Source organism: Pseudorasbora parva, chromosome 2, assembly GCF_024679245.1.
Source record: "Pseudorasbora parva isolate DD20220531a chromosome 2, ASM2467924v1, whole genome shotgun sequence".
In the NCBI taxonomy this organism is placed as follows: domain Eukaryota; kingdom Metazoa; phylum Chordata; class Actinopteri; order Cypriniformes; family Gobionidae; genus Pseudorasbora; species Pseudorasbora parva.
Window position 1 is genome coordinate 13551861 of NC_090173.1, and position 26281 is coordinate 13578141.

The following is a 26281-nucleotide window of genomic DNA, read 5'->3' on the forward strand; positions in this document are numbered from 1 at the left end:
ATTGATTGAATTTCTACTGAAATGAAACTTTTTCATTTTTTTCTGCTAGCTTAAGCCAAACACAACAAAGCCACAAGCGTCTGCACAATGAAAACCACAAAACCAACTTCAATCTTTTAAACTCTTCTTAATCTCCAACATGACTAAAATGAAAAAGTAAGTATAGAATTTATATTTAAAAAAATCATTTTCAAATACATTTAAATGAATGAGAATCAAAAGCTTTTTTTTTTAGCTTGTTACTAAAACATTATTGCTGTATTGCACTGAGAAGGACATTTAGCAGTTCACATGCTATTGCTGCCAGTTAGAGAGACAGCAAACAATAAAATTGTAAGATGTAAGTACAAATGAAGAAATTAATCACAGACACATAAAATCACCTTAAGGCCACTGAACTGGGTCACTTAAAAATAATTGTATTTCATTGTATTGACATTAAACAAATTGTATTCTCTGAAAAATAATTAATGAACTAACAAATAGGGACAGATGCTGGAATTGATGTACATGATTATATAATGTAAATTCAAAGCACTTTATTCAGCACATAGTACTTTGCTTTGGTCTTCGAGATGTTCTTCAATATTCGAGATGGTTTCTTAAATAGAGCACAGTTCAGGTCACTTCTTGTTCCAGTGCTTTTCAACACAAACACAGTCTCACACCAGAGATCTTTCTGCTCAACTCTTGTCTTGACAGCAGTGACTATAAACTTCTCATACGGAGGAATCAACACCTCTTTCTCATGAGGAAGCTTAGAATATTTTGCCAAATTAGCTCCTTCACATGTGCGAATTTCAAAACAAGATTTAGTTCCAAAACTTTTTGTTACCTTAATATCAAGAGAGGAGGATGCAAATGAGCCAAAACGAACCTCTTTGTTCAGAACAGTCATATTAAATTCAACATTTGTACCACGATAAGTAGTATGGCATTGATTTTGGGTTTTCTTCAGAATCCTTATAGCTTCTGTTAAAAGAAAGTGAAGTGAATACCATTTGTATTCATCATCTTTGTACTGTTTTTTATCACTACGAGTTTCAACGTTGAAGTTACTGTATACACTAGCGTCACTGTACACATAAATGGCAATTAAATGAGTCCTATTCAAATCATCTTTCGGGCCCTTGGCAAACTCTTTCCCTTTATCCCAAGCCAGTTTAAAAACAGGGGATTTTTTGAGTTCATTCTTTAAAAGTTTTTTCTCCACCAGCTTTGCCATTTTCCCTCTACAGCCCATATATTGGTCATCCACAGATTTCGGTGCCATATCCAATGGAATTATCTGTCCTTTGACAGCAGCAGCAGCAGCTCTGTGATCCTGCAGCAACAGGAATCATAATGATCACATCATCAGTATTCATGTCTGTAATATTCATACTAGAACACAAGCTTACCTGTTCCAGAGCAGCTAAAATGAGAAGAAGAGCTTCAATGATCAGCAGCATCTTGATTCAGTCAAATCCCTCAGATGATCTATAGATCTAGTGAAGAACAGATGATGAAAGAAATAGAAAAAAACAATAGAGTTTTGCTAAATTGATTACTCCAATGGCAACATGTCCAAAATTAGAATATTGTGGTCTATTTATCTTTCTTTTTTTCAGAAACTCAATGACAAGAGGAAAAGATCAGAAAAGTCACTCACAGTCAGACGACAATGAGTCTCTGAACCAAGAGGTGAGCACGGTGGCATTTGTATCTATGTGCATCAGCTCATCTGAATTGTTTAAGTTTCCACAATGCAACACCTGTGAACGTCTGGTGTATGTGCAGTTGCACAAAGGTCAGGCTTGTTCATGTCATGTCAGTACCAGCAGAAAACAGGTTTTAATGTGCATGTTTTTCCTCCATATTCCTGCAGGACTCACATTAAGTTAACACTAAATAATTTGTACATTAGTAAATGTATATTTAAAAAACATTAAGATCTTAAGAGCAAGTACAGTTGCAGTTGCAGCAATGACAGAGACAGACATGCACCTCCTGTTTTGAATTAATTAGAATAATAATAGTTTTGATTATTAATAATAGTGCTGAATAACAACAGAAACATAACTTTGATATTATGCCGTTCAGCTTTAACAATGCACTTCCCATGATGCTTTGGAAAGAGTAAGAGCTGTAAGGAACAGAACTAAGAGTGATTCAATGTGTGCTGCAGAAATAATTAAATGCTTGCATAATACTGCTCAAAACAATTAATATTTTAATTAAAGTTGTCTGTCATCATAATTTCATGCTAAGATGAAAAGACACAACATTTCCAGTAGATTTTGCTGGTGTGATAACCAAACTTTTGTGGTTTTGTTTCTCTGTGCACTGTAATAATGACACGTACTCTAGGGTTTTCAGAGTTAAAGTGAAAAAGGGTATGTGAGTCAGTTAAGATCTTAATCTGTTATCTGCAAGAAATGAATATTGACTTTATAACATCATACATGTTAACAAATAATTATAAGTCAGTAGCAATACTTTATAACTGATACAGGACTCAATAGGGAACAAGTGTACAGGTCCTTCTGAAAAAAATAGCATATTGTGATAAAAGTATATTATTTTCCATAATGTAATGATAAAAATTAAAACTTTCATATATTTTAGAAATATTGAAATATTGAAACCAATTGAACACACCAATTGAAATATTTCAGGTCGTTTATTGTTTTAATACTGATGATTTTTGCATACAGCTCATGAAAACCCGCATTGAAGCAGTCATTTCTGCAAAAGGATTCCTGACCAAGTATTGAGTGCATAACTGAACATAATTACTTGAAGGTTGACTTTTTTTTGTATTAAAAACACTTTTCTTTTATTGGTCGGATGAAATATGCTAATTTTTTTAGCTATATATATATATATATATATATATATATATATATATATATATATATATATATATATATATATATATATATATATATATATATATATATATATATAATTTTGGGTTTTCATGAGCTGTATGCCAAAATCATCAGTATTAAAACAATAAAAGACCTGAAATATTTCAGTTGGTGTGCAATGAATCTAAAATATATGAAAGTTTAATTTTTATCATTACATTATGGAAAATAATGAACTTTTATCACAATAGGCTATTTTTTGAGAAGGACCTGTACACAGTAAAATCCCCAGTGTTAAATCATCACTACTCAGAGCACAATGGTCCCACTATGAGTGTTAAAGTAACTCTGAAACTGTTAAAGTTGGTGAGATAATTAAATGATTAATAAAGTGATGTTTGACCATTAATGGTGACACCTGATGATAATGAGCAGAATCACTGAAGGAAAAAAGAAGAACAACACCAGAAAAAAGAGAAACACAAGAACTACAACTGACTTCAGCCACAGACTTAGATAAAATCAACTGAAGATAAAATAAGAAATGAAATCTCTGAAGATCTCAGCAGTGGAGGATTAAACAACTACACAAAGAGCATTACCAGCTTCACTTATTACTGAACAGATAGAAACTATTGACTATCCAGAAACTACGCATTTCTGTTATACGTCTACAGAAGTTCTTATTGAGAATTAACAGAGGTTTAGATGTTGATGATGTATTGGAAATGTGTGGTCACCATTATGGTGATCAGTGTTTCCTTTAGTTGGGCAGTTTGACTCTTGGCTGTTTATGTTAGTTTGTGGTCTTTGTAATAAAGTAATTTAGTAATTTGCAAATAAAGTCAGAAACAAAGATGATCAGGTGATTTTGTTGCATCAGGAGTTAGAACATCCTTATTGAAATTCAAATGTCTTACGATGGAGTAAGTGTGAAGTGTGATGTTGATGTATCCAGCTAATGCAACTCCTCTGAAGTGCATCATCAGAGGTGTTTGTGGTTTCACAAACACAAGCACAAATTCTTCCTGTCTGTCAGTATAGTCTGTCAGTAAACAAATAAAGTCTGAGTAATGAGACAAGAAAAAGTACATAAAAAACTTTTTTTGTAAACTGCTTGCCAGTATTGGTGTATGTTAGCATGCTAAAAATATAAAACAGAATGTTAATGTAAGAGATTAAAGTATGAACCTGGGGCTCGTAGTGTGATGGTATGTGAACAAACTTAGGGTTAGTTGGATTAGTTTTGCATGGCCAACCCAAACCAATCCAGTCAGGCTTTAATTTTAGGCATGAAGCTAAACCATTATTATGGTGCCTAAAACCCAGGGGTGGCACAAACTAAACTGAAATACACGGGGCTAGCCACTGGCTTCATGATATAGGCCGGGGTGTGATTGCTTGTTCTGAATAAGCATGTTTCTGCTGCAACTTAGTACAATACAATCATGTGACGCAACAAGAATGTGTGACTGAAGAAATAGATTTGGGACACATAAAATCACTGTGAAGCAGCTTAATATGATCAAAATTTGGTCCATTAATGAAAATAACATCTAATTATGTTTTCTGACATATTGTTTTAAACAAAAAATAAATTAAAACCTTATTGTAAAGTGTTAGAATTTTTAATTTATTTTTTGTTTAAAACAAACTCGTCAGGTCACTGCTCTATTCACACTGCATGACTATCTGGGGTATCATTCAGTCACTGCGGTGTTCACGATGTAACCCACATTTTCAATAGCATAGAGAAAATATTTTTAATTACTTTAAAAAATAAAATGCATATTATGGGCCAAAAAAGAGGTTTAAACCACACTGAAAAGTCATTATTAAATACAGATGAGAAGGATGCACTGTGCACGATGGTTTGACGACAGAGGAGTTCACACTGCATGACTGAACAAGAGAAAGAATCGCTGACAACTCTCTCTCTCTCCGGTGCGCAAACTACGTTTCCCAAACACACGTGCCGAGTAAACAACGCGAGATCACACGTGCGTCAGACCGGAGTTCTCGCGCGAGACTTTGAATTGTTATTTAAAATGATAAACTGCACAACCTTTTCTTCAAACTGTATGTGCGCTGATTTGTGGAGAAAAATAAAAATAAAATGCTCATACATGATCATGAAAAAAAAAATATCTAAGTGTCCTGACGAGAAAGAGGTAATAAGTCAAGAGATGGGAACATTCCATTTTGTAATTTTGCAAATAAAATGAGAACGTTTGTGCTTTTTTTGAATATTTTCTGAATGTTCTGAAACAAGTAACATTTATAAAATGTTAGACATATGTCAAAAATAAAATGCTCATACATGATCATGAAAAAAAAAATATCTAAGTGTCCTGACGAGAAAGAGTCAAGAGATGTCCAAAATCGTTCCAAGGGGACCACTATCCTGCAGTAAAAGTAGCCCATTAATGAGCAATATTAAACCTTATATAGATGACAGAATTCAATTATTCAGAGTTTATAACAATACATCAAAATGTACACAATTCACAAAAGTGACACTTTTTGTGTGCATATTTTTAGTGTGCATATTTTGCCATTATGACTTGTTGGGGTGTGATTCTCAATTTAATCAGCCAGCATAACGTTACTTTTATTTACATGTTATTTATTTTATTTATTTACACTATTTAGACTCATTTAAACATATAGCCCAACCCCTATCATTACCCATTTATGTATTATATGATATAAAACACAAGACATAACAGGCAGATAAGATCACAAGACACAGTTTATTCAAAAACTACAAATATTACAATTGTTCTGAGGCCAAACGATTGATTTGTATTTAAAAAAAAAAAAAAAAAAAAAAGCAGCGATCAGTGTCTCCTTCCGAAGATGATCATGCACACAATCAAAAATTGCCGCCCTAAGAAACGTTACATCAGCTTTGATAGTGAAGTTGCATTGGCTCTCATGTGTCTCATGACCAACCGCATCAATACTTCAGCTTTCATTGTAAAACATCATTGGCTCTTGTGTGTCTCCTGACCGATTGCATCATGCTTAAGAGTTGTGTGTATCTAAAAAATACATTTTGTCTCCTTTTGTTTCATGTAGTTACAGGGTAAGTGTGAATCTGCGGCTGTAAATTAAAGTGGTGTTTGTTCTCCTTTTGTTTCATGTAGTTACAGGGTAAGTGTGAATCTGCAGCTGTAAATTAAAGAGGTGTTTGTTCTCCTTTTGTTTCATGTAGTTACAGGGTAAGTGTGAATCTGCAGCTGTAAATTAAAGAGGTGTTTGTTCTCCTTTTGTTTCATGTAGTTACAGGGTAAGTGTGAATCTGCAGCTGTAAATTAAAGAGGTGTTTGTTCTCCTTTTGTTTCATGTAGTTACAGGGTAAGTGTGAATCTGCGGCTGTAAATTAAAGAGGTGTTTGTTCTCCTTTTGTTTCATGTAGTTACAGGGTAAGTGTGAATCTGCGGCTGTAAATTAAAAAGGTGGTTGTTCCCCTTTTGTTTCATGTAGTTACAGGGTACACGGTCAAAAAATAAATAAAAAAATTGTACCTTTTAAGGTACAAGTGGCTGTCACTGGGGTGGTACCCTTAAGGGTATATTTTTTTTACCTCTAATAAGGGGTATGCATGTTCGGTCCCAAAGATTTGAAGTCCTCCAGAGTTTGGTTCCAACCCTTCTAAGCAACCACAGTATAAAACATCCCCGGTTACGTATGTAACCTTAGTTCCCTGAGAACAGGGAACGAGACGCTGCGTCAGCTGACGCTACGGGGAACGCCTTCAGCGTGACAGGTGTCTGAAATCGCTATCAAATCACAATCCTACTGACCGTCGGCAGCTGGTGATGTCATCACCGTGCGACCAGGAAGTATAAAAAGGCACCGTGCCAACATGACAACATCCGCTTCGTCTGAAGGGACTGTGGGCAGGCACACCTTGAAGCATGGCCATGTGACGCAGCGTCTCGTTCCCTGTTCTCAGGGAACTAAGGTTACATACGTAACCGGGGACGTTCCCTTTCGAAAGGGAACTCGCGCTGCGTCAGCTGACGCTACGGGGAACGATATACCCACGCCGCCATGCTGAGGGGAGTGCACGCCCCTTACTGGCAGTGAGAACTGCCTGGACGAGTGTTCGCGGAAAGTCTGAACCACTCCCCCTCTAGCCACACAGGCTGCCAGTGACATCATTCCCTACGGTCATAGCCCAAGCTATATGCCTAAGAGAGAACCTAAACAAGTTTTAACTGAGGTTTCCTACTCTCGGCTTGCTCGAGGGCCTGGGACCTACTACTTTCGAAGGAAGGAGTCCCTTAAGGGAATGTGGCTAGGGGACCCGAGGGCGCCACCAGCCGTCACTAATTCGGGAAAACCCTTCACCGAATGCCACCAGGGAGGCCTCACCTGGCATCACTTCTGTGGGACACCCCAGCTTGGCCAACCCTGTCTGTCAAAACAGAGCCTCCGGACATCGCTCTACTTATGAGCATCCAGACTGAGGGACTGCAAAAGTGGCAGTGTCCTCCTCAGACCGGAACTCGGAGACGGGAATCCTGGAGAGCAGTACTCAGCTTAGTGCTTCTTACCCTTGCCATCGAGGGGAGTCTCTTCTGCTCGATCCTAGGATCTACTGAGCACATTTATTACAGGGGTGCTCAGGAGGCCTAAAGAAGGCCTATGGACTGATCTACCCGGGAGGCCCCGAGGGGGGCCTGCCCGTCTGATCAGACCCAAGCGGCCGTAAGCTCGCAGACGACCCTCAATGAGGGGAGCTCTTAAGCCAGCTTGGTAGGTAACCCATGCTGTAGGCTAGCCAGTCCCTGTCCTGAAGGGACTGCGCAGCAGAAACGGAGTCTCGTTGTGCTAGGGCATAAGCCCGCCCTTGAGTTATACCGGCGCAGGCCGGGACCCACCGGCGGGCAGCCGCTAGCTGTCAGCCCAAAGCCAGTTATACGTTCCTGTTCCAAGGAACCGTTTCCCCTCCAGGGAGGCCATGAGGCGCCTCCACCCAGCACCGTTAGTGTTAGCTGTTTGCTGTTAAAAGCCGCAGGAAGGTGGCTTTACTGGTTCCTCAGGGGGCTCATGAGGCTATAACGCCAGAAGCCACCCACGCTAATGGCTAGCGTGTCACCGAGACCTTGGTCCGGGAATCCTCTCCCAAAAAGGCCCAAAGAGGCCTGACAGCATGATACACTGGCCTAACGAGCGTCCCAGCTCGGGGCTCACCCTCAGGCGGCCTGCAGGCAGGTGGCTTTACTGGTTCCTCAGGGGGCTCATGAGGCTATAGCGCCAGAAGCCACCCATGCTAATAGCTAGCTTGTCACCGAGACCTGGTCCGGGAATCCCTCCCAAAAAGGCCAAAAGAGGCCTGACAGCATAATACACTGGCCTACCGAGCGTCCCAGCTCGGGGGCTCACCCTCAGGCGGCCTAGAGCGGCCTACTTCCTGTCAGCCAACGTGCAAACTGTTGGGAGCTGTTGTGTTCCCGGGGCTCGCCTCCAGGGAGGCCTGTTTGATGCCTACGTACAGTCCGGTCTTTTTAGGGCGGCCCGGAGAGGCCTATTGCCGAATGGCAGTTCCCTATTAGATTGGTGACATACGGTGCTTATCCGATGGCAAATCCCACCGGAAACCCCGCAGGGCCGGGAAACGATCATAGGACGGCCTGAAGCGGCCCGTCCCTGATAGCAGACTATGCTAGCCGCCTGGCTAGCACCCGCGCACACTGTTGCAAGACCTGGGAACCGGGGCTCACCCTACAGGCGGCCTCAAGCGGCCTAGATCCTGTCAACCAATGGTCGGAACCCTAGGTCACCCCCTCAGGGGACGCCATGTGAGGCGTGCTGAAACTCAGCGAGCCCTTAAAGTCGGGCTGACAGTGGCTGTCTGCTGGCTGATGAGGACTGGGTATCCAGTCACTACCTGGGGACTCATCCCCAGGGAGGCCGTTAGGGGCCTACTTATGACGAGGTTTCTGCTGCAGCCGACATCGTTGGGGAGAACCCTCCCTGCTCACATGGGCCACGATGTCGGAACTCACCCGCAGGGAGGCCTACTGAGGCCTACCACCTGACCCAGAGTTAACTGCCTGGACTGCCTCGGCTGGCGTCTCCCGCCAGCCAGCCTTCTATAGTCGGTCCGCCCCAGCGGCCCATAGCAGCCTTCTGCGACAGCGCAGTCTCTCAGGCAGCGCCTACCAGCGTGGACCTAAAACACAATGCCCACAGCAGTGCACTCAGCATAAAACGCCTTGAACCCTCTAAAGCGAGGGGAGTACAACTTACGCCACCTGCCTCCAGGGCGGCCGTCTGGTCGTCCAGCGGTCCGCCGTCCGCGCAAGGGCGTCAGCCGTGACAGTGTTTCGACTCCAGGGGAGCATCCTACCAACTGATGCTTTCAGATGGTTGCGAAGTACAGCTCGACCCGAGCCTAAAAGGTGAAGCAGAAGACACAGAGCAGAAAGTGAAAGATATTGAACACACACAACCGGCCATTTCCTGAACCAAGCCGGGGGGCCGCCCAGAAGTGGCGGCCGCACTAGCTCTGGGGGGCGGGGCTAGCAAAACCAGTCTAACTGCGCACCGCGAAGAGACGCCTACCCCGTCCCCACGACCACTGGCTGAGTCGCGATTCATTCTGCTATACACCTTTTTGCATTAATAACAACCCCCAAATGCAGAAGGGGGGTGGGCATTGGCCGGACGACCCTACTACGGGGAGGCTGGGTAGGGATACAAAGCTCCTGCGGGGATACCGACAGGAGCCCGGGGCAACTGCCAGGGCGATATGCCACCGCGAGACGCCACCGTCATCCCATCAACGGCCTAGGCCAACTTGATGCACTAGCATCGGTCTGATAATCCCACAAAAACGGCCCTAAAAAGGACTGGGACAGACCTTACTGTAGTTCATGCGCTAGCCTAACCTCACAAATTCATCTAGATATTTCACTAGCAGAGGTGCCAACGCTACCCAGAGGTGGCTACAGCTAAAAACATTCGCCAGGAGAACATATGTCAGTTTATATCGCCGCTACATGCCCGCGGCATGTGCGGTGGCCTCAACTGCTCATATTACACATATCCAGAAGAGAAAACAGCCTTATAAACTACTGTTGCTACACTAGCAAACATACAGCCTACATAAACACACTGTGTTTATACAAACATCGTTCTAGCCACCTTTACCGGGGAACTACAGGCCCACTTCTCCCACTGTTACACTTTTCTTCATCTTTTGTAGACAAAATATCCCTCAGGGAAGCATAGAGTCCAAACATACGGCATTGAAAAGAAGAATGTTTGCCCTAAAAGGGGACTCACCCGCTATCTTCAGTGCCTCATCGCTTCATGTAACATGCATGCTTCGGCGCACTAACCTGAGGGCGGGGCGCTTTATTCTCACATGTAAGGCCGAGGAGTCGGCCGCGAAATCCCGCTTTTCCCAGAGACGATGCACTGTGTGCGGGCAGAGCACACACCGGCCTGGCAGGCCTTCGTCAGAGTCTCACCTCCGCTCATCATCAGCCCGCGCGGCCTGGTGTAAAGCGCGCCCGGGGAGAAAACAGAAAACACAGAAAAACAAAGGAGGGGACACAACATCACTTCCGCGCCCTCGGGGGCGGAGACTCACCACCTCGCTTCCGGCGCTGGAAGCGGTTCTTCTCCCCGATGTCCCTCCTCCTGTTGCGGGTGTCCCGCCTCTTCCACGTCCTACTCCTCCACGGAGGGGGCGCACGAGAGGCCACGCTACTGCGTTGGCCCATTTTCTTTTTTTCTTTTTTTTTTTTGATGGGCCAGGGACACCCTCCTGCCTGGGCGCCACCCCAGACCTCAGCGGAATACACGTTCTATACACGGGGCAGGATGGCTGGGAGGATTTGGCCTCAGCCTCATTTTCCTCCTCATCCACAGCCATCCTCTGATCGACTGGAAAAGCACGGGCTGACGAAGAGGAGGAGTCTCCATCCGACTCCTCCTCCGTCCGCCTGCTCTCGCGACCTGGCTGATCGTCCGCGAGCACTGTGTTCTCCAGGCGATGAGCCAGATCCATCTGGGAGCCCCAGGACAAACGGCGCCGTTCAGCCTCGGCATGAGCGGGACCGCTCCCAGCTGCTGGCTCTTCTTCCCTCGAGAAGAAGACCAAGCGAGAGCGGAGCGTCCTCAGTCGGAAAACGCTCGCAGTTTGCGCAGGAAGCCCCCTCGAGAACCTCCCGCGCGTGCTCTTCCCCCAGGCAGAGCACACAAAGGGTGTGCGTGTCCCCAGGCTTGAGAAACCTGGGACACGGATCAGCGCACTTCCTGTACGCTCCCTTAGATTTACGTGTGCACTTCATTTCACTTTAGAAAGACTTTCTAGCGAACCAGACAAAACAGTCCCTGAAGACGAAAGGATGTTGTCATGTTGGCACGGTGCCTTTTTATACTTCCTGGTCGCACGGTGATGACATCACCAGCTGCCGACGGTCAGTAGGATTGTGATTTGATAGCGATTTCAGACACCTGTCACGCTGAAGGCGTTCCCCGTAGCGTCAGCTGACGCAGCGCGAGTTCCCTTTCGAAAGGGAACTCATGGCTCCCAGCATGCATTGCAACATTAAGTATGTCTCCATTATTGAGATTCATAAGCTGATTCTTGATATCTGTTTTCAGATATCAAGAATCATACTTTTCCCCCCTTTAGAATGTTTTTAAAAATCAAAATTTAGATAATCTGATCTTTGGCAAGAAATTATTGTTGGTGAATATTCTTTATTATTATTTTAATTCAGTGGTAAGTTTAGTCAAACATTATTCTTCATGATACAGTTTGATTATGGCTTCTTTTGTTTTGAACAATTATATGTTTTGTTTACACTGTAACACAAACTCACATAAAAATCCAAGTCAAACTGCCCAACTAAAGGACACACTGATCACCATAATGGTGACCAAACTTTTTCAATAAAACATCAAAATCTAAACCTGTTAATTCTCAATAAGAGTTTATATGCCTGGATGCCAGCCAAACTTAGCCCCGTCTTTAGGTCGAAATCTTTAGGTCGGGCGGTTCGGTCTGGCATCGCTCCATAGAGGAGTAATTATCCCCGGACAGAAACTGTTCGGACCAATGAAATCATCAGGGCGGGCTTTAGACGATGATGGACAGATGATAAACAGTAATGTAATCATGCACGTCATCAAAGGGGCATGGATTATATTTGTTCGAATCCTAAACGGAGAGCTTGTTTTTATATGCATTCACCATCACAATTTCTCTCAGAAATGATGATCATGTTGGGTAAGTACTCTGTGTATCATTAAATGATTTTATTTTCTTACAACACCGGCAAAGATTGTGTATTCAAGCCTGATTTCAGCGCGCATACAGACAGGGTTGCCAAGTTTTTACAACAAAACCTGCCAACTACTAGCCCTAAACAAGAGCTTCTCTGGTGATTCTCCGGGGGGAAAAAATGGCGTTTGTTGGGTAAAATGTGTGTTATTTTGGCAAGGTTACCTGCTAAAATTCGCACTCATGTGTCTATATATCACATAATAGTCGCTTCAACCCACGGAAATAGAAAAGAGCCCGCGGAAAAACAACACAGTGCAGTTGAACTCTGTTGATATTTGACAATGCGTCGCTTCGTTGCTCTGATTGGTTGTAGGTCTATCCAATTGATGTCTTTCCTGGTTCACTTGAAACACCCCATAATCACAGCCCAATGGAGCAGTTTCAGACTCATATTCTGAATAGAATTGAGTATGACCACGTCAGGCTATATATAGACGTCTTTCAGGGTTGAAACCAAACTGCAGGAGAGGGACTCACTAGGAACGAACTGAGGAAAACAATGGTATAATTTTACCCTAAGGACCAATTGTGTACGTTTAAAGGTACAGTTATATGTTTTGTTCCTCAAGGAACAAAATTGTACATCCACTGTACCTTTTGTTCGGAGAGTGTAAATCTGTAGCTGTAAATTAAAGAAGTGTTTGTTCCCCTCTTGTTTCATGTAGTTACTGGGCAAGTATGAATCTGTGGGCTGTAAATTAAAGTAGTGTTTGTTCCCCTCTTGTTTCATGTAGTTACTGGGCAAGTATGAATCTGCAGGCTGTAAATTAAAGTAGTGCTTGTTCCCCTCAAAGATTCCCACCTGGTCTCATTGGTCAAACGTACCTGTGGCTTATTGAAATCTGCATATTTGTGATATTTTTACCATTTTAAAGGGCACTATTAACCCTAATCTAACTTTATATTCTTACATTTGATCTATACGTTCAATTAAAATAAGACACTAGGCTATAGGGCTGTTACCAATCAAATTAAACAATTTACACTGAAAAATTACAACTGCATTAAATAATGTTATGAGATTTGTATTTTTAGATGAATAAGACATTTTAGAAAGTATGTTTAAACATGAAACTAAACCTCCAGTAGGTGGCAGCAGGTGAGTCTCATGAGTGAGTCATTGAGTCATGCATTCAAACGATTCATTCAAACGGCTGACCTGTCATTTATGAACAGGTTGTTGAATCTTTGATTCAACCGATTCATTCAAACACTGAATCATTCAGTAATGCACACTGTTGCTGTGAGACGCGTTATGGTTCTGCTGTTTGGAACTATGTTCACTGCTGAAATAAAACAAAAACACACCTGCATCTAAAATGTAAGTGAATTAATGTTAATTTTTTATGGAACTGTCATATGAAAGTGTCATTTTCAGTCATGATGGTATTCAGGAAAGCATATTAAAACAACATTATGAATGTTTACCGCTGTTTCTCAGTTTGAGCGACGTTCATGTGTTGTGATTTATCCCCGAGAGGCTGCGCGAGCGTCAACAGCGTGACCTTGTTATCGTCAGTTTAATAGATATGAGATTTTGTCTATATCGCGAATATAAGACGACCCCCCATTTTTTAACCTATTTTTAGGACACAAAACCTTGTCGTATATTCGGGTATATACGGTATTACATATTGTTCCCTTATAACTACACATACTAACTTTATAGTTACGCTATAATTACCGTAAGTTATTCTGTAAATTTGCTTTACCTATGCAGTACTCTCCGGGCTCTAATCTAAAGTGTTACCATAAAGTTTGACCATTTATTATCAAACTGCATACAGAATTTTGTGTTCCGTTTTAACAAGAGTTCACTCAACATTGTATCATTTAGCTGGCGAAGGTGAAACCACGCTCACCGAGACAGACCACTCTCATTGTTAGAACTTAAGTCTACGATTACTCTAAATTTGACTGTAGACGCATGCTTTTTCTGTATAGCTGCTTTAAAACAATATGTATTGTGAAAAGTGCTTTACAAATACAAATTAATTGAATTGAAGTGAATAATGATATTATAAAGTCATTATTCATTCCTTGCAGATAACACCTTTCTGCATCTTTAAACTGACCCACACACCCTTTTCCGCTTTAATTCTGACAAAGCTCCCACACAGTTCTTACAAAAACCCCAATGTAAGTGTCATTATCAAAGTACACAAAGAAACAAAACCACAAAAGTTTGATTAGCAGACTATCAAAACCTACTTGAAGTGTTGTGTCTTTTCTTCCAAACATGCAATTATGATGAACTTTTTTGAGCAGTAATATACAAGGATGTAATTATTTCTGCAGCACAAATATTGAATCACTCTCTTAGTTCTCTGCCCTGTTCCCCGCAGGTTTTTTTTTTTTTTTTTTTTAAAGCTGTGGCATAATATCAAGGCATTTTACAATGTTTCTGTTCTTATTCAGTACTATTAATAACACTCACAATTATCATTATCCTAATTATTTAAAACAGGAGGTGCATGCCTGTCTCTTACTGCAACTGCACTGGCAAATTTTGAACTTTTGCAGTACAATCGACTTGGATGTTTAAGTTATTTCAACTTAAATTATGTTAAACTGACTTTAAAAAATGAGTTACATCTTTTAAGTTTAACATTTCTTAAATTATTTTGATGAGTTAAAACAATGCAAAAACATATGTTGTCATAACTTATTGAACATATATTTTTTTACAGTGTGTACTTGCTCTTCAGGGGCCCTATTCACAAAACATTTTATCTTAGCACTAAACGTTCTTTTAAATAGTTCAGTTCTTATCTAAGAGATTACTCTTAAAGCCTATTCACAAAGCTGCCGAGAGCAACTTTTACTAAGGAATAGAGAGAAGTCTTAAGCTAAGAGAAGGGACAGGGTTGACCTCGTTGCTATGGACGATGCCATCATGCTTACTAACACAGTGATTGGCAAATCCCATAGGAAAACTTAAGATAGGCCTGAACATGTGCTGGTTTAGGCAGGGGAACCTTCTGTGCCATGCATGATTTCAAACCATGACGTCTTAGTGACGACTTCTCCCGTGTAGTTGGGCCGTTAGGCTGATTTCTCACCTTTCTTAGGAGCATTGAGACCACACGAGGTGAGATCTTGCATGGAGCCCCAGTCCGAGGGAGATTGACAGTCATGTTTAGCTTCTTCCATTTTCTAATAATTGCTCCAACAGTGGACCTTTTTTTTTCCAAGCTGCTTGGCAATTTCCCCATAGCCCTTTCCACCCTTGTAGTGTACAAGTTTGTCTCTAGTGTCTTTGGACAGCTCTTTGGTCTTGGCCATGTTAGTAGTTGGATTCTTACTGATTGTATGGGGTGGACAGGTGTCTTTATGCAGCTAACAACCTCAAACAGGTGCATCTAATTTAGGGTAATAAATGGAGTGGAGGTGGACATTTTAAAGGCCGACTAACAGGTATTTGAGGGTCAGAATTCTAGCTGATAGACAGTTGCTGAAATACTTATTTGCAGCTGTATCATAGAAATAAATATTTAAAAAAATAATATATTGTGATTTCTGTTTTGTTCTTTCTTAGATTATGTCTCTAACAGTGGACATGCACCTATTATGACAATTTCAGACCCCTCCATGATCTCCATGTGGGAGAACTTGCAAAATAGCAGGGTGTTCAAATACTTATTTCCTCACTGTATGTCAAAATAAAATGTTCATACATGATCATGAAAAAAAATCTAAGTGTCCTGACGAGAAAGAGGTCATAAGTCAAGAGATATCCAAAAGTTTGTCTCCACTATAAGACTTTGAAATTGAAAAATTCTTCCCAGGACGCAAATTAACGATGTTTGCGTCATCTTTGGAATTTTTGGCCATTGGCTAAAGACTACAGCCAGCAGTGGAAGCCATTTCCGCATGTTTTGAACCCGCACATGGGGGATGGGAGATCACACTCAGAGCTCAGGTGACTGACTACCTGATTCCTGCCCTCATTGACTTGTGCTGTTAACTCAAGGATAAGCACCATGAACACTCCAGAAACATCCAAAATATGGAAACAGGGAATATCCAAATATGTCCCCCTGGAAACTAATATAAATTTGTCCCAAGGGGCTAGGGGTCGTCTGTAAGGACTGGTTTTACTTCTAAGACAAAAGCTGAGATCCAACGCTTTGCAATAAAGCAATAAAACTCACTAATCTGGAGAGAAAATCTCAAATAATGATTGAGGACATTGTCCTGCCCAAAACCTCTCCCTTTCCCCTCTCCCTCCCCCTGAATTGGTAAATTGGTCTCAATTTCACTATAGTCACTAGTAAGATGAGAAAGATTGAACCATTTGAGAGTTCTGGGCTTCTCCTTCTCAGGTCTCTTCAAAGATATCTAAAACATCTCCCCCAAAACCAGGTGATGTGTTGCAAATATTTACAATCCTTTGTTCTGGTCTGAGTATTTAAGGAAGGGTAGCAGAGCTGCCATTTGGGAACATTCTGTAGACAGAACCCCATGCCATGTTGTGTTTGTGTCCTAGAGGCACTCACACACATGGTATGCAGTGTGCCAGATATCATGACTCTTTGAAACTATTTTCATATTACTTTGTATGCATATTTATACGCTGACAGTTGTGTACTATGGATTCTTGTTTAATTGTGTTATTTAAGTTCCGTCTGGCCAAAATAAATGTTAACTGTGAATTATCTTGTATTATTCTGAAACCATTCTTCTAGTATGGATCAATGTGGAGTCCTTTATTACCGCAAATGTGGTGCCAGGATAGATCAAACTGCAGGACTCAATGACTGGAGCATGGGGCACAGCATTAGAGATAATCTGATTTCTCACTATCACTGTATTAGCAAGTTGCAGTTCCCGTGATTATTGTTCCTGTTACACTTTTTGTTGAGTGAGCAGGTGCAACCACTTAAAGGTAAAATATTCACTCTGCAATACTCTGACTAATAGTACAACTGGTTGATTTGTGTCCGTGAGCTAATGTAGTTAATTAAATAATTTCACGAACATACTCTGAGCGATATCGGGTCCCTTGGTGAACAAAGATTTGAGAATCAGGGATACTAAGGAAATCAACGATCTAAATTAAATCACAACTAAAATAATGATCAGCTGTTAAGATACAAACATAACAAATGTAATGAAGTCAAATATAATGGGAGTCAGATCAAATTTATTCATGGAGTCAGATTTCCAATTCGATGTCAATAATTAATTGAATTTAACAGAAATGCTGAAAAGTCTTACACGCAGAAGTCCTTCGACCAGGTCGAGTTTCCATCCTTGAGCTAACGGATTTGGGAAAAAACGAGGGTGAGTAAATTTGACGTTTTCATTTCAGGAGGAACTATCCCTTTAAAAAATGTTTTGTTGAAAACCTAAGCTCTTTTATTCTTCAAGATTAACTTGTTATTTGAATGCTAAGTAGTTTCACAGAAAATGACCTGAGATTTATGTAATGGTTTATGGTCATAGCTCAGAGGTGTTTATTCCTCTGCATATTTAGGCCTGATCCACACGTACACATGTATTTTTGTTGCCAGAGTTTTTCCTCCTCCGTTTTAAACGGAGCACGGTTCCGTCCACACAAGCACAGTTTAAAAAAAAAAATCTCAGGTGCAGGGTCGAAGTGGACTGCAATAGCTTTACACACTTGCTTTACTATTTTGTATTATTGCATTCTGGCGCCTTTGTTCTGAAATACAATGAAATGACTGAACATGTATCTTTAGGCTATAACAACATGTGATAAACGCTGTTAGTAGAGTCCATGCACCGCATAGACTCGACTCACGTAAATCAAAAGGAGATAACGTGGAAAATCTGACGTCAAACAAAAGAGAGAACGGCACTTCGACTTCAGAAGCATTTCGACTTAAAAAGCCGAAATCTCCGGTTTCACCATCTACACGACAATGCTGTAACCGGAGTTTCTAAAAATCTTTACCCTGGCCGGAGTTTTCAAAAAAGTCCGGTTTCAGTAACCGGATACAGCGTTTGCGTGTGGACGAACAGCCAAACCGCGTAGAAAAAGATGCGGTTTTGAAAATACCCGTGTTCGTGTGGACAGGGCTTTAGCTCAACACACCTGCCTGAAGTTATCATTGATCGTATAATGACCTTAATCAGCTGGTTCAGGTGTGTTTAATTAGGGCTGGAGATAAACACGGTGGGAAAAATCTCACACACTTTCTTCTGAGCATTAATGGATTTTAGAAAACTAAAATAAAGATACAGAATTTAACAGTACTATAATCATATAGTTTGAATATTTTGTGTTGAGTCTTTTTATTTTATTTTTAAGTGAATCATATTGTGATATTAACATTCTTAAATGTGACTGTATTATTTAAATCTAAATTGACTTTTTCTTCAGTAATATCATGCTTTCTTTTTCAGATTTCAGAGAACCCAAAGGAAAAGAGGCAGTTGTCTGATGCAAGCCAGATTTTTAAAACCTGAACTGTTGGGCCACCTGTAGTTATAATGACATCAGACTTCTGAAATTAATTTTATTTTTAAAGGTTGTAGGCTAATGCTTTTGTCCTATTGTTCCCCTACCCCCATTTTTTAAAGAAGAATCTTTTATATATTTTATAATGATTGTGGTAAACTGTTAAATAAAAAAAATGACTCAACTGCTGAGGGGGTGTAATTTATATTTTAAAAGGTTTTCTCCAATATTGAATGTAGTTGAAATATTAATGTTTTTTCAACATTAACTTGGTATATCAGATGGCAACATTGTTTTATGTTGTCATTACGTTACAGTAGTATTTTCAGTTTTAACAAGAGTGATAGAATCAAAATCACATTTTAACATTGATTCAACAATATTACCATTGATTATTTTTGTTAATTTCAAAATTGATTCAACATCAGTGATGTAGAATCAATCATACTCTAATGTTGATTCAATAGCATTACCATAACCATTTTAATTTCACCATTAATTCAACATTTAATTCAGGTGCAAACGCATGATATTGAACTACAAAGTGATATTTTTTTAACATCACTCTTGCACCCTTAGTTAATATAGAAATAATGTTGAGATTTCAACTTTAAAGCAACGATAATAGCATTGATTCAACATTACAAAGTGATATTTTTTTAACATCACTCTTGCACCCTCAGATAATGTTGAAACAATGTTGGGATTTCAACCTCAAATCAATGATAATCAACATCGCTTTTGCACCCTATCTGTTGAAACAATGTTGATATTTCAACAAAAAATCTATTGTAATATCATTGAATCAACATTATGAACTGATGATAGTGTTGAATCAATAGTATTACCATTGATTTGTGGTTAAAATATCAGTATTGTTTCAACATTAACTGAGGGTGCAAGAGTGATGCTAAACAACTAAATTCAATGTAATTAGCTTTGATGCTTCTACACTGAATAAACATTGTTTCAATGATTACATGCTATCTGGGGCCTTATCTGCTTGACAGATAGCTGGCTCACTGAGGCGGACCTTGACTCGTCGGTCCACCTAGAGGTCTACATGGACCACAACCTGAACTCTGCACAAAGGACATTGACCTATTGGCGCTCTGCCTAAGGCCTTACCATTTGCCAAGAGAAATACACCAAATCAGACTTGTGTATATTGCGCCTCCGCTGACACACTGGCCGCTACGATTCAATGACTGTAAATCAGCATAAAAACACAAGTTAGAATTTTTTTCCACAACTGATGTTAGGAGAGCTTGGCAGGGTGTCCAATCTATCACAGGATACAAGCCCAAGAAGCACCCTACGGTAGCAGAGAATGACTTAAACATGGCAAACCAATTAAACAATTTTTATTGTAGATTTGACACGTGATTTTAAAACAACTTCTCTATGAGGTTTCACCTCATTTAAACCCAAATCAATGTGCCTATCGTGCAGAGAGATGTGTTGAGGATGCGCTGCTCTCCTTGATTAACAGCACTCATGAGCACCTCAAGCATGCTGAGAGCCTTGTCAAGATTGTGCTCATCTACTTCAGCAGCACTTTCAATACGATCCAACCTCACCTGATGGTGAAAAAATTGCTGCATTTGGGAGTAAATCCACAATAGATTTATGGTTTTATGACTGCTTGATGGACCAAAGTCAGCAAGTCAGATTTAACTTATGTATCTCATCCTCGAAAATTATAAATATTGGGGCACCTCAAGGGTGCATTCTGTCGCCCATCCTATACACATTATACAATAATAACCGTCAAGCTTCTTCTTCAGACCACACTTATTTTAAATATGCTGACGCCACAGCACTGGTTGCTTTTTTAAAGTCTGACATTTCTTCTGTGAGTGGATTTCAGAGGGAATAACAGGGTTTCACACAATGATTATTTTCTTGAAATCAAAGTGAAGAAAACAAAAGAGATGGTCATAGATTTGAGCAAAAGCAGTTTAATAGTTCTGATCAATGGTGAATTAATAGAGAGGGTCTCAACCTTTAAATACTTTGGAGTTGAAATGGATTCTAAACAAACTTTTAATGAATGTGCACTGAACAAAACTAAGAAAATGAACCAGCGGATGTATTTCCTTAGGAAACTATGTAAATCAGACAGACACATTCTTGTAATAGTTTATTAAGTCTCCTCCAGAGTCTTCTGTCCTTTGGCTTTATCTGCGTGTTTGGCAACATGCATGTTAAGGACGAAAAGAGACTGCAGCGCATGACTAAGATGGCCGGTAAAATCATGACTTGACCAGGTGTCGGCAGCTCAGCTGTACAATGAGCGTATCTTAAAAAAGACAGACCAAATCCTCAATGAACCCACTCATTCTCTCCATTATAAATTTATGAGAAGCAATAGGTCAACTGGTAGAATTTTACAACAGAGAATTAGAACAGAAAAGTACAATAAATCATTTGCACAAGTCAAATAAATCATCAAGCACATCGCAAGCGTTTAACATTTTTAGCTACCTGATAATGTTAGTCATTTTTAACCTTAAATGTTGGAGTGTCACTGTTATTTTTTTGTTAATAAAAATGTTTATTGATTGTTTATTAATTGTCATTGTTTTTCATATCTTTATATCTATATGTTTACTGGTTTGACTATGGTGTCTATGTTTTTAAAGAATATGTTGTGACAAGGGCGTAATTAATGGCCACATGAATTCACCCTTGTGGGATAATAAAGTTCACCTTGACCTTGATAAAAAAAAAAAAATATAGAATGTAATTTAAAAAATCTTTTTCAACCAATTTAAATTAAATTCAATGAGATTTAAAATATTTTTTTGTTACTAAAATATTATCGCTGCAAGTTTTGCACTGAGAAGGTAATTTAGCAGTTCATATGATATTGCTGGCAGTTAGAGAGATAGCAAACATTAAAATTGTAAGATGAAAATAAATGAAGAAAAAATAAAATCACCTCAAGGCCACTGACTTGGGTCACTTAAAAATAACTTGCGTGACAAATTAATTAATGAACTAAACAAACAGGGACAAATGCTGGAAATTAATGTACATGATTATATCATGTATATTCAAAGCACTTTATTCAGCACATAGTACTTTGTCTCGGTCTTCGAGATGTTCTTCAATATTCAATATGGTTTCTTGAATAGAACACAGTTCAGGTCACTTGTTTTTCCAGTGCTATTCAACACAAACACAGTCTCACACCAGAGATCTGGCTGATCTGTTCTGTTTTTGACAGCAGTGACATTAAACGTCTCATACGGAGGAATCAGCACCTCTTTCTCACAAGGAAGCTTAGAATATTTTGCCACATTAGCTCCTTCACATGTGTAGATTTCAAAACAAGATTTAGTTCCAAAATTTTTTGTTACATTATGATCAAGAGAGGAGGATGCAAACGAGCCAAAACGAACCTCTTTGTTCAGAACAGTCGTATTAAATTCAACATTTGTACGACGATAAGTAGTATTGCATTGATTTTGTGTTTTCTTCAGAATCTGTATCGCTTCTGTTAACAGAAAATGAAGTGAATACCATTTGTATTTCTTATCTATGTAGTTTTTTTTTACCAGAACGAGTGTCAGAATTGAAGTTACTGTATACAGTAGCAGCACTGTACACATGAATGGCGATTAAATGATTCCTATTCAAATCATCTTTCGGGCCCTTGGCAAAATCTTTCCCTTTACCCCAAGCCGTTTTAAAATCAGGTGATTTATTGAGTTCATTCTTTAGAAGTTTTGTCTCCACCAGCTTTGCCATTTTCCCTCTACAGCCCATATATTGGTCATCAACAGATTTCAGTGCCATATCCAATGGAATTATCTCTCCTATAACAGCAGCAGCAGCAGCTCTGTGATCCTGCAGCAACAGGAATCATAATGATCACATCATCAGTATTCATGTCTGTAATATTCATACTAGAACACAAGCTTACCTGTCCCAGAGCAGCTAAAATGAGAAGAAGAGCTTCAATGATCAGCAGCATCTTGATTCAGTCAAATCCCTCAGATGATCTATAGATCTAGTGAAGAACAGATGCTCAAAAACATTAACAAACACACCAGTGTCTTACAAACACTAAATCTATGACTTAAAATATAATGGAAAGGGATATTTACATAGATTTGCACAATTCAACTTTTCCACAACTTCTTACATAATACAGGTTTAAATAGTATTTCCTAACAGAGCAAACGTTCTTGAAAAAAATTACTTAAACCTGTGATATGTCATATGTTCCCTGGTTGAAGTGTTAAATTCATCATTTTATTTTAAACCCAACTTACCTTAAAATACTGTTGTGTCTTTTTGTCAGATTCTGCAGTTTCTTTTCGCTATTTTTCAGGAGTTTCAGGAGCAACGACGAGAGAAGTTCAGAAAAGTCAGTCTATCACAGCCAGATGACAATGACTCTTCAGACTAACAGATGAGGAAAGTGGCTTATTTATAGTGCTGATTTTTTTTTTGTATGTGTGAGTGTGTGTGTGTGTTAATAGTGTGATTGTGAGTATCTAAACATCTAAATGGTTTAGATCACATGATTATCACTTAGTTCTGGTCTATGTGTGGTTTTAACCTAGACAAACTCTTGAGTTGGTAAAAGGGGGGGGGGGGGGGGGTGAGGGTGCTGTTTCATGCATACTGAGCTGTTTAACACTGTTAAAGACTTGGATTCTCATCCTAAACATGGACAAAGTAAAAAATAAAGTTGGATGTTTGATGGATTAGTTCTGTGCCAAAAATATTCTTTTTCTCATAAGATTCGGAAAGTTTTTTCTGAGTATGGGTCTATCTGATGACAGATAAGGTGGAATGTCCTTGTACGGGCCGTAGGGGATCTTCTCCCATACGCTTTAGGAAAGCCGGCTCCTGGCTGCGCTGCAGTCACAGGACTTCACAAAACCAACAATGTCACCAAAGAAGCGTGTTTTTTGTTGTCAGGGCAAGACAACCCTGCACAGATTCCCAAACAACCCAGCATTTATTGGACAGACGATGGAGTTTGTTTTTTTCGGAGCAGCAACAGAGTTGTGCAGGTCTTTTTGTTTGTTCCCTGCATTTCGGCGACGATGGTTTATAATCAAGGCCCAGTTCAACTCCAGATTTGTAGCTCGCCTAAAGGTGAAAGGCAATATATTTGCCCACAATGACTGAATGTAATAAAACAAACTAATAAATGATCAAATGTATCCTAACTATCCCAAAAAGACAACTCCGCGTTCATTAAATTGTTCATTTATGCTGAAATCACGATCTACCGCGCAGCCGACTAGGCCCCATTCCAGCCGCGGCGATCTCTCGCACAGCATCCGCCAGCGCGGCCGACTAGGCCCCATTCCAGCCGCGGCGATCTCTCGCACAGCATCCGCCCGCGCGGCCGACTAGGCCCCATTCCAGCCGCGGCGATCTCTCGCACAGCATCCGCCCGCGCGGCCGACTAGGCCCCATTCCAGCCGCGGGTGCGTCGATGCGGTTATTTTTGCCGATTAACAAAACGAAAACACCTAACAAACAAATCAACTAACATCATAAAACCGTCGCAATGTCCCATTACTCATCTTAAGGCTGGAATACACTACCCGATTTTTCCCCCAATTTAGAGTCTGAACAAGTTGACCCTAGTTGACAAAAGTCAGAGCCAAGAACATAATTATTCTTAATATAAGGAAAAAATATTAAAAATAAAAATATTATTAATGCTGTTTTGGCTCTAACAGTTTACATGAGGTGAGCTGTTCAATGGTAGCCTAGAAATCTAGACACACCCTAGCGGCGGCCTGCCGCGAGTGTCATCTAGCAACTCTCAATACACTTCTGAGTTGTAAATGCCTAACTCTGGTTGGACCAATCACATTGTGTATAATCAGTGGGCGGGGCTTAACATAATGAGGGGCGTGTTGCGCTTGCATGCTTCTAGTAAACACAGAAACTGGCGAACGGCGGTCTTTCGAATCAGCTTTGACCGCGACTCTGGTAGACTTGGGGTTAAGCTTTTCTCTGAGAAAAGAACAAAGAACGGCACTGAAGTCATTCTTACGAAGGGAAGATGTGTTCTGAGTTTTGCCAACCGGATACGGCGAAAGTTTAATCTGTCAGCGAGCTCTGCTTCACCTTCGTTGCTCTGGTTGGTGTAGCGCTATCCTATCGCGTGCAGAGGGAGTTTGAAAAACAACCGTTTATCTGCCCCTCGGGTTGAGTCCTGTCAATTGTGACTTTTGTCAATTGTGACAAAATTGAGTTTCCAGACCAAACATATTGATGTGGGTCTGGCTTGTCAGGCTAGTGCAATGGTTGATGTAGCCAAAATATTACTGTTAATATCTGTGCTAACATGTCTTCTCACATGTATGAAATAATATTAAAAATGAAATAATACACAGGACACTTCTTATGACAACACTCTGAAACAGACCTCGTAAACCATCCTTGTTGGTTTTGGACGAGACCCGGTCGGTCCTCTTCATTGAGCATGAAGTGGTTGTTGCTGAAGAACGGCAAGACAATTTTCGTTTGTCAAGGACATCGCTGTTGTCTTTTGAGTGAGCTGCTTAATTTTGAAGATAAGACAACTGTGATGAGATCGCCTGTCAGTGTTGTCAAAAAAGTTGCCTGCACACTACTATTTAGCAGACAAGGGGAGATTATGCAAGACGGCAAACGCCTTTGGATTGTCAATTGGATCAAAAATCGCCTTTGTTTGATTGTTGGATTGTGTGTGTGAGGCTATTACAATCTACTTGGGCCCTGTGTATATACAGTTACCTGACACTGAGGCAAAAGTAGAGAAACTTGTAGCAGGGTTTCACTGAATCCATGTCCTCCCTCAGTGCATCGATCCCGTGGATGGGACCCATGTTAAAATAAGGCAGCCATCCACAAATGCTATGGATTACTTGAACTGTAATGGGAGATACTCACTCAACATACAAGCCACATGTGATTACAAGTATGCATTTATTGACGTCAAAGTTGTCCATGAAGCCTGTATTTTTACAAATTCCATGCTGAACACACATTTGAAAAATAGCACGATCCCTTCCTCAAAAAAACTAATTATACAACACGAGAAGGCCATTCCAGTTTTTCTTCTTGGGAACCCAGCATATCCTTTCCTTCCCTTCCTGATGAAGGAGTATTTTGAGCTGTCGTTACGTATCCTTTCTTGCATTGTCTTGAGCCTTCACTTTGCCTGTGCTATATTGTTAGTAGCCTGGATAATCCAAAGTCATCATGCTACATCTACATCATGGATGTAAAATGCTCTGTAGTAGCCTACATTTGGTCACTTTAGATTGTTATGTTATACTTCTGTAATTATTTTGGTTAAAATAACTAAAATGAATACAGGAGTAATGTAACGCATTCTGAGACAGTAATATTGTATGGTAAATAATTACTTTTAAATAACAGTAACAAGTAATCTATAATGTATTACAGTTTGGAAGTAATTTGCACAACACTGCATGGGAACACACAAGTTTGATCTGCCACAAAGCACAGGCTTATTTTGAAGGATGCAGCCACCTGTTGTACAAGAGTGCCCTCTAGTGGTCACACTCCCGAATAACATTATACTTCACTACAACCCCTTCCCCCTTATAACACTAGTTCCCCAACCATTTAGTCAGATATACATGAACAGCAGTATAATGACTAGAGACTTAAGGTAGACTGCCTCCATCCCAAAGA

At 40.3% G+C, this 26281-nt stretch overlaps 2 protein-coding genes across 2 annotated transcripts; both read right to left on the reverse strand.

Annotated features, from left to right (window-relative positions):
• Positions 1-405: 405 nt before the first annotated feature.
• On the reverse strand, positions 406-1647 carry LOC137050518 (NAD(P)(+)--arginine ADP-ribosyltransferase 2-like). Its single transcript, XM_067428765.1, has 2 exons — positions 1401-1647; positions 406-1324 (listed from the first exon to the last, which is right to left on the reverse strand). The coding sequence occupies exons 1-2, from the start codon at positions 1449-1451 to the stop codon at positions 530-532; spliced, it is 846 nt and encodes a 281-aa protein (XP_067284866.1). The 5' UTR covers positions 1452-1647; the 3' UTR covers positions 406-529.
• Positions 1648-21461: 19814 nt separating this feature from the next.
• LOC137050534 (NAD(P)(+)--arginine ADP-ribosyltransferase 2-like) lies at positions 21462-22577 on the reverse strand. The gene is given in 3 exon segments (XM_067428766.1): positions 21462-22146; positions 22148-22450; positions 22527-22577. Coding segments are annotated over 3 exon segments (786 nt in total). The 3' UTR covers positions 21462-21714.
• Between the last annotated feature and the right edge of the window lie 3704 nt (positions 22578-26281).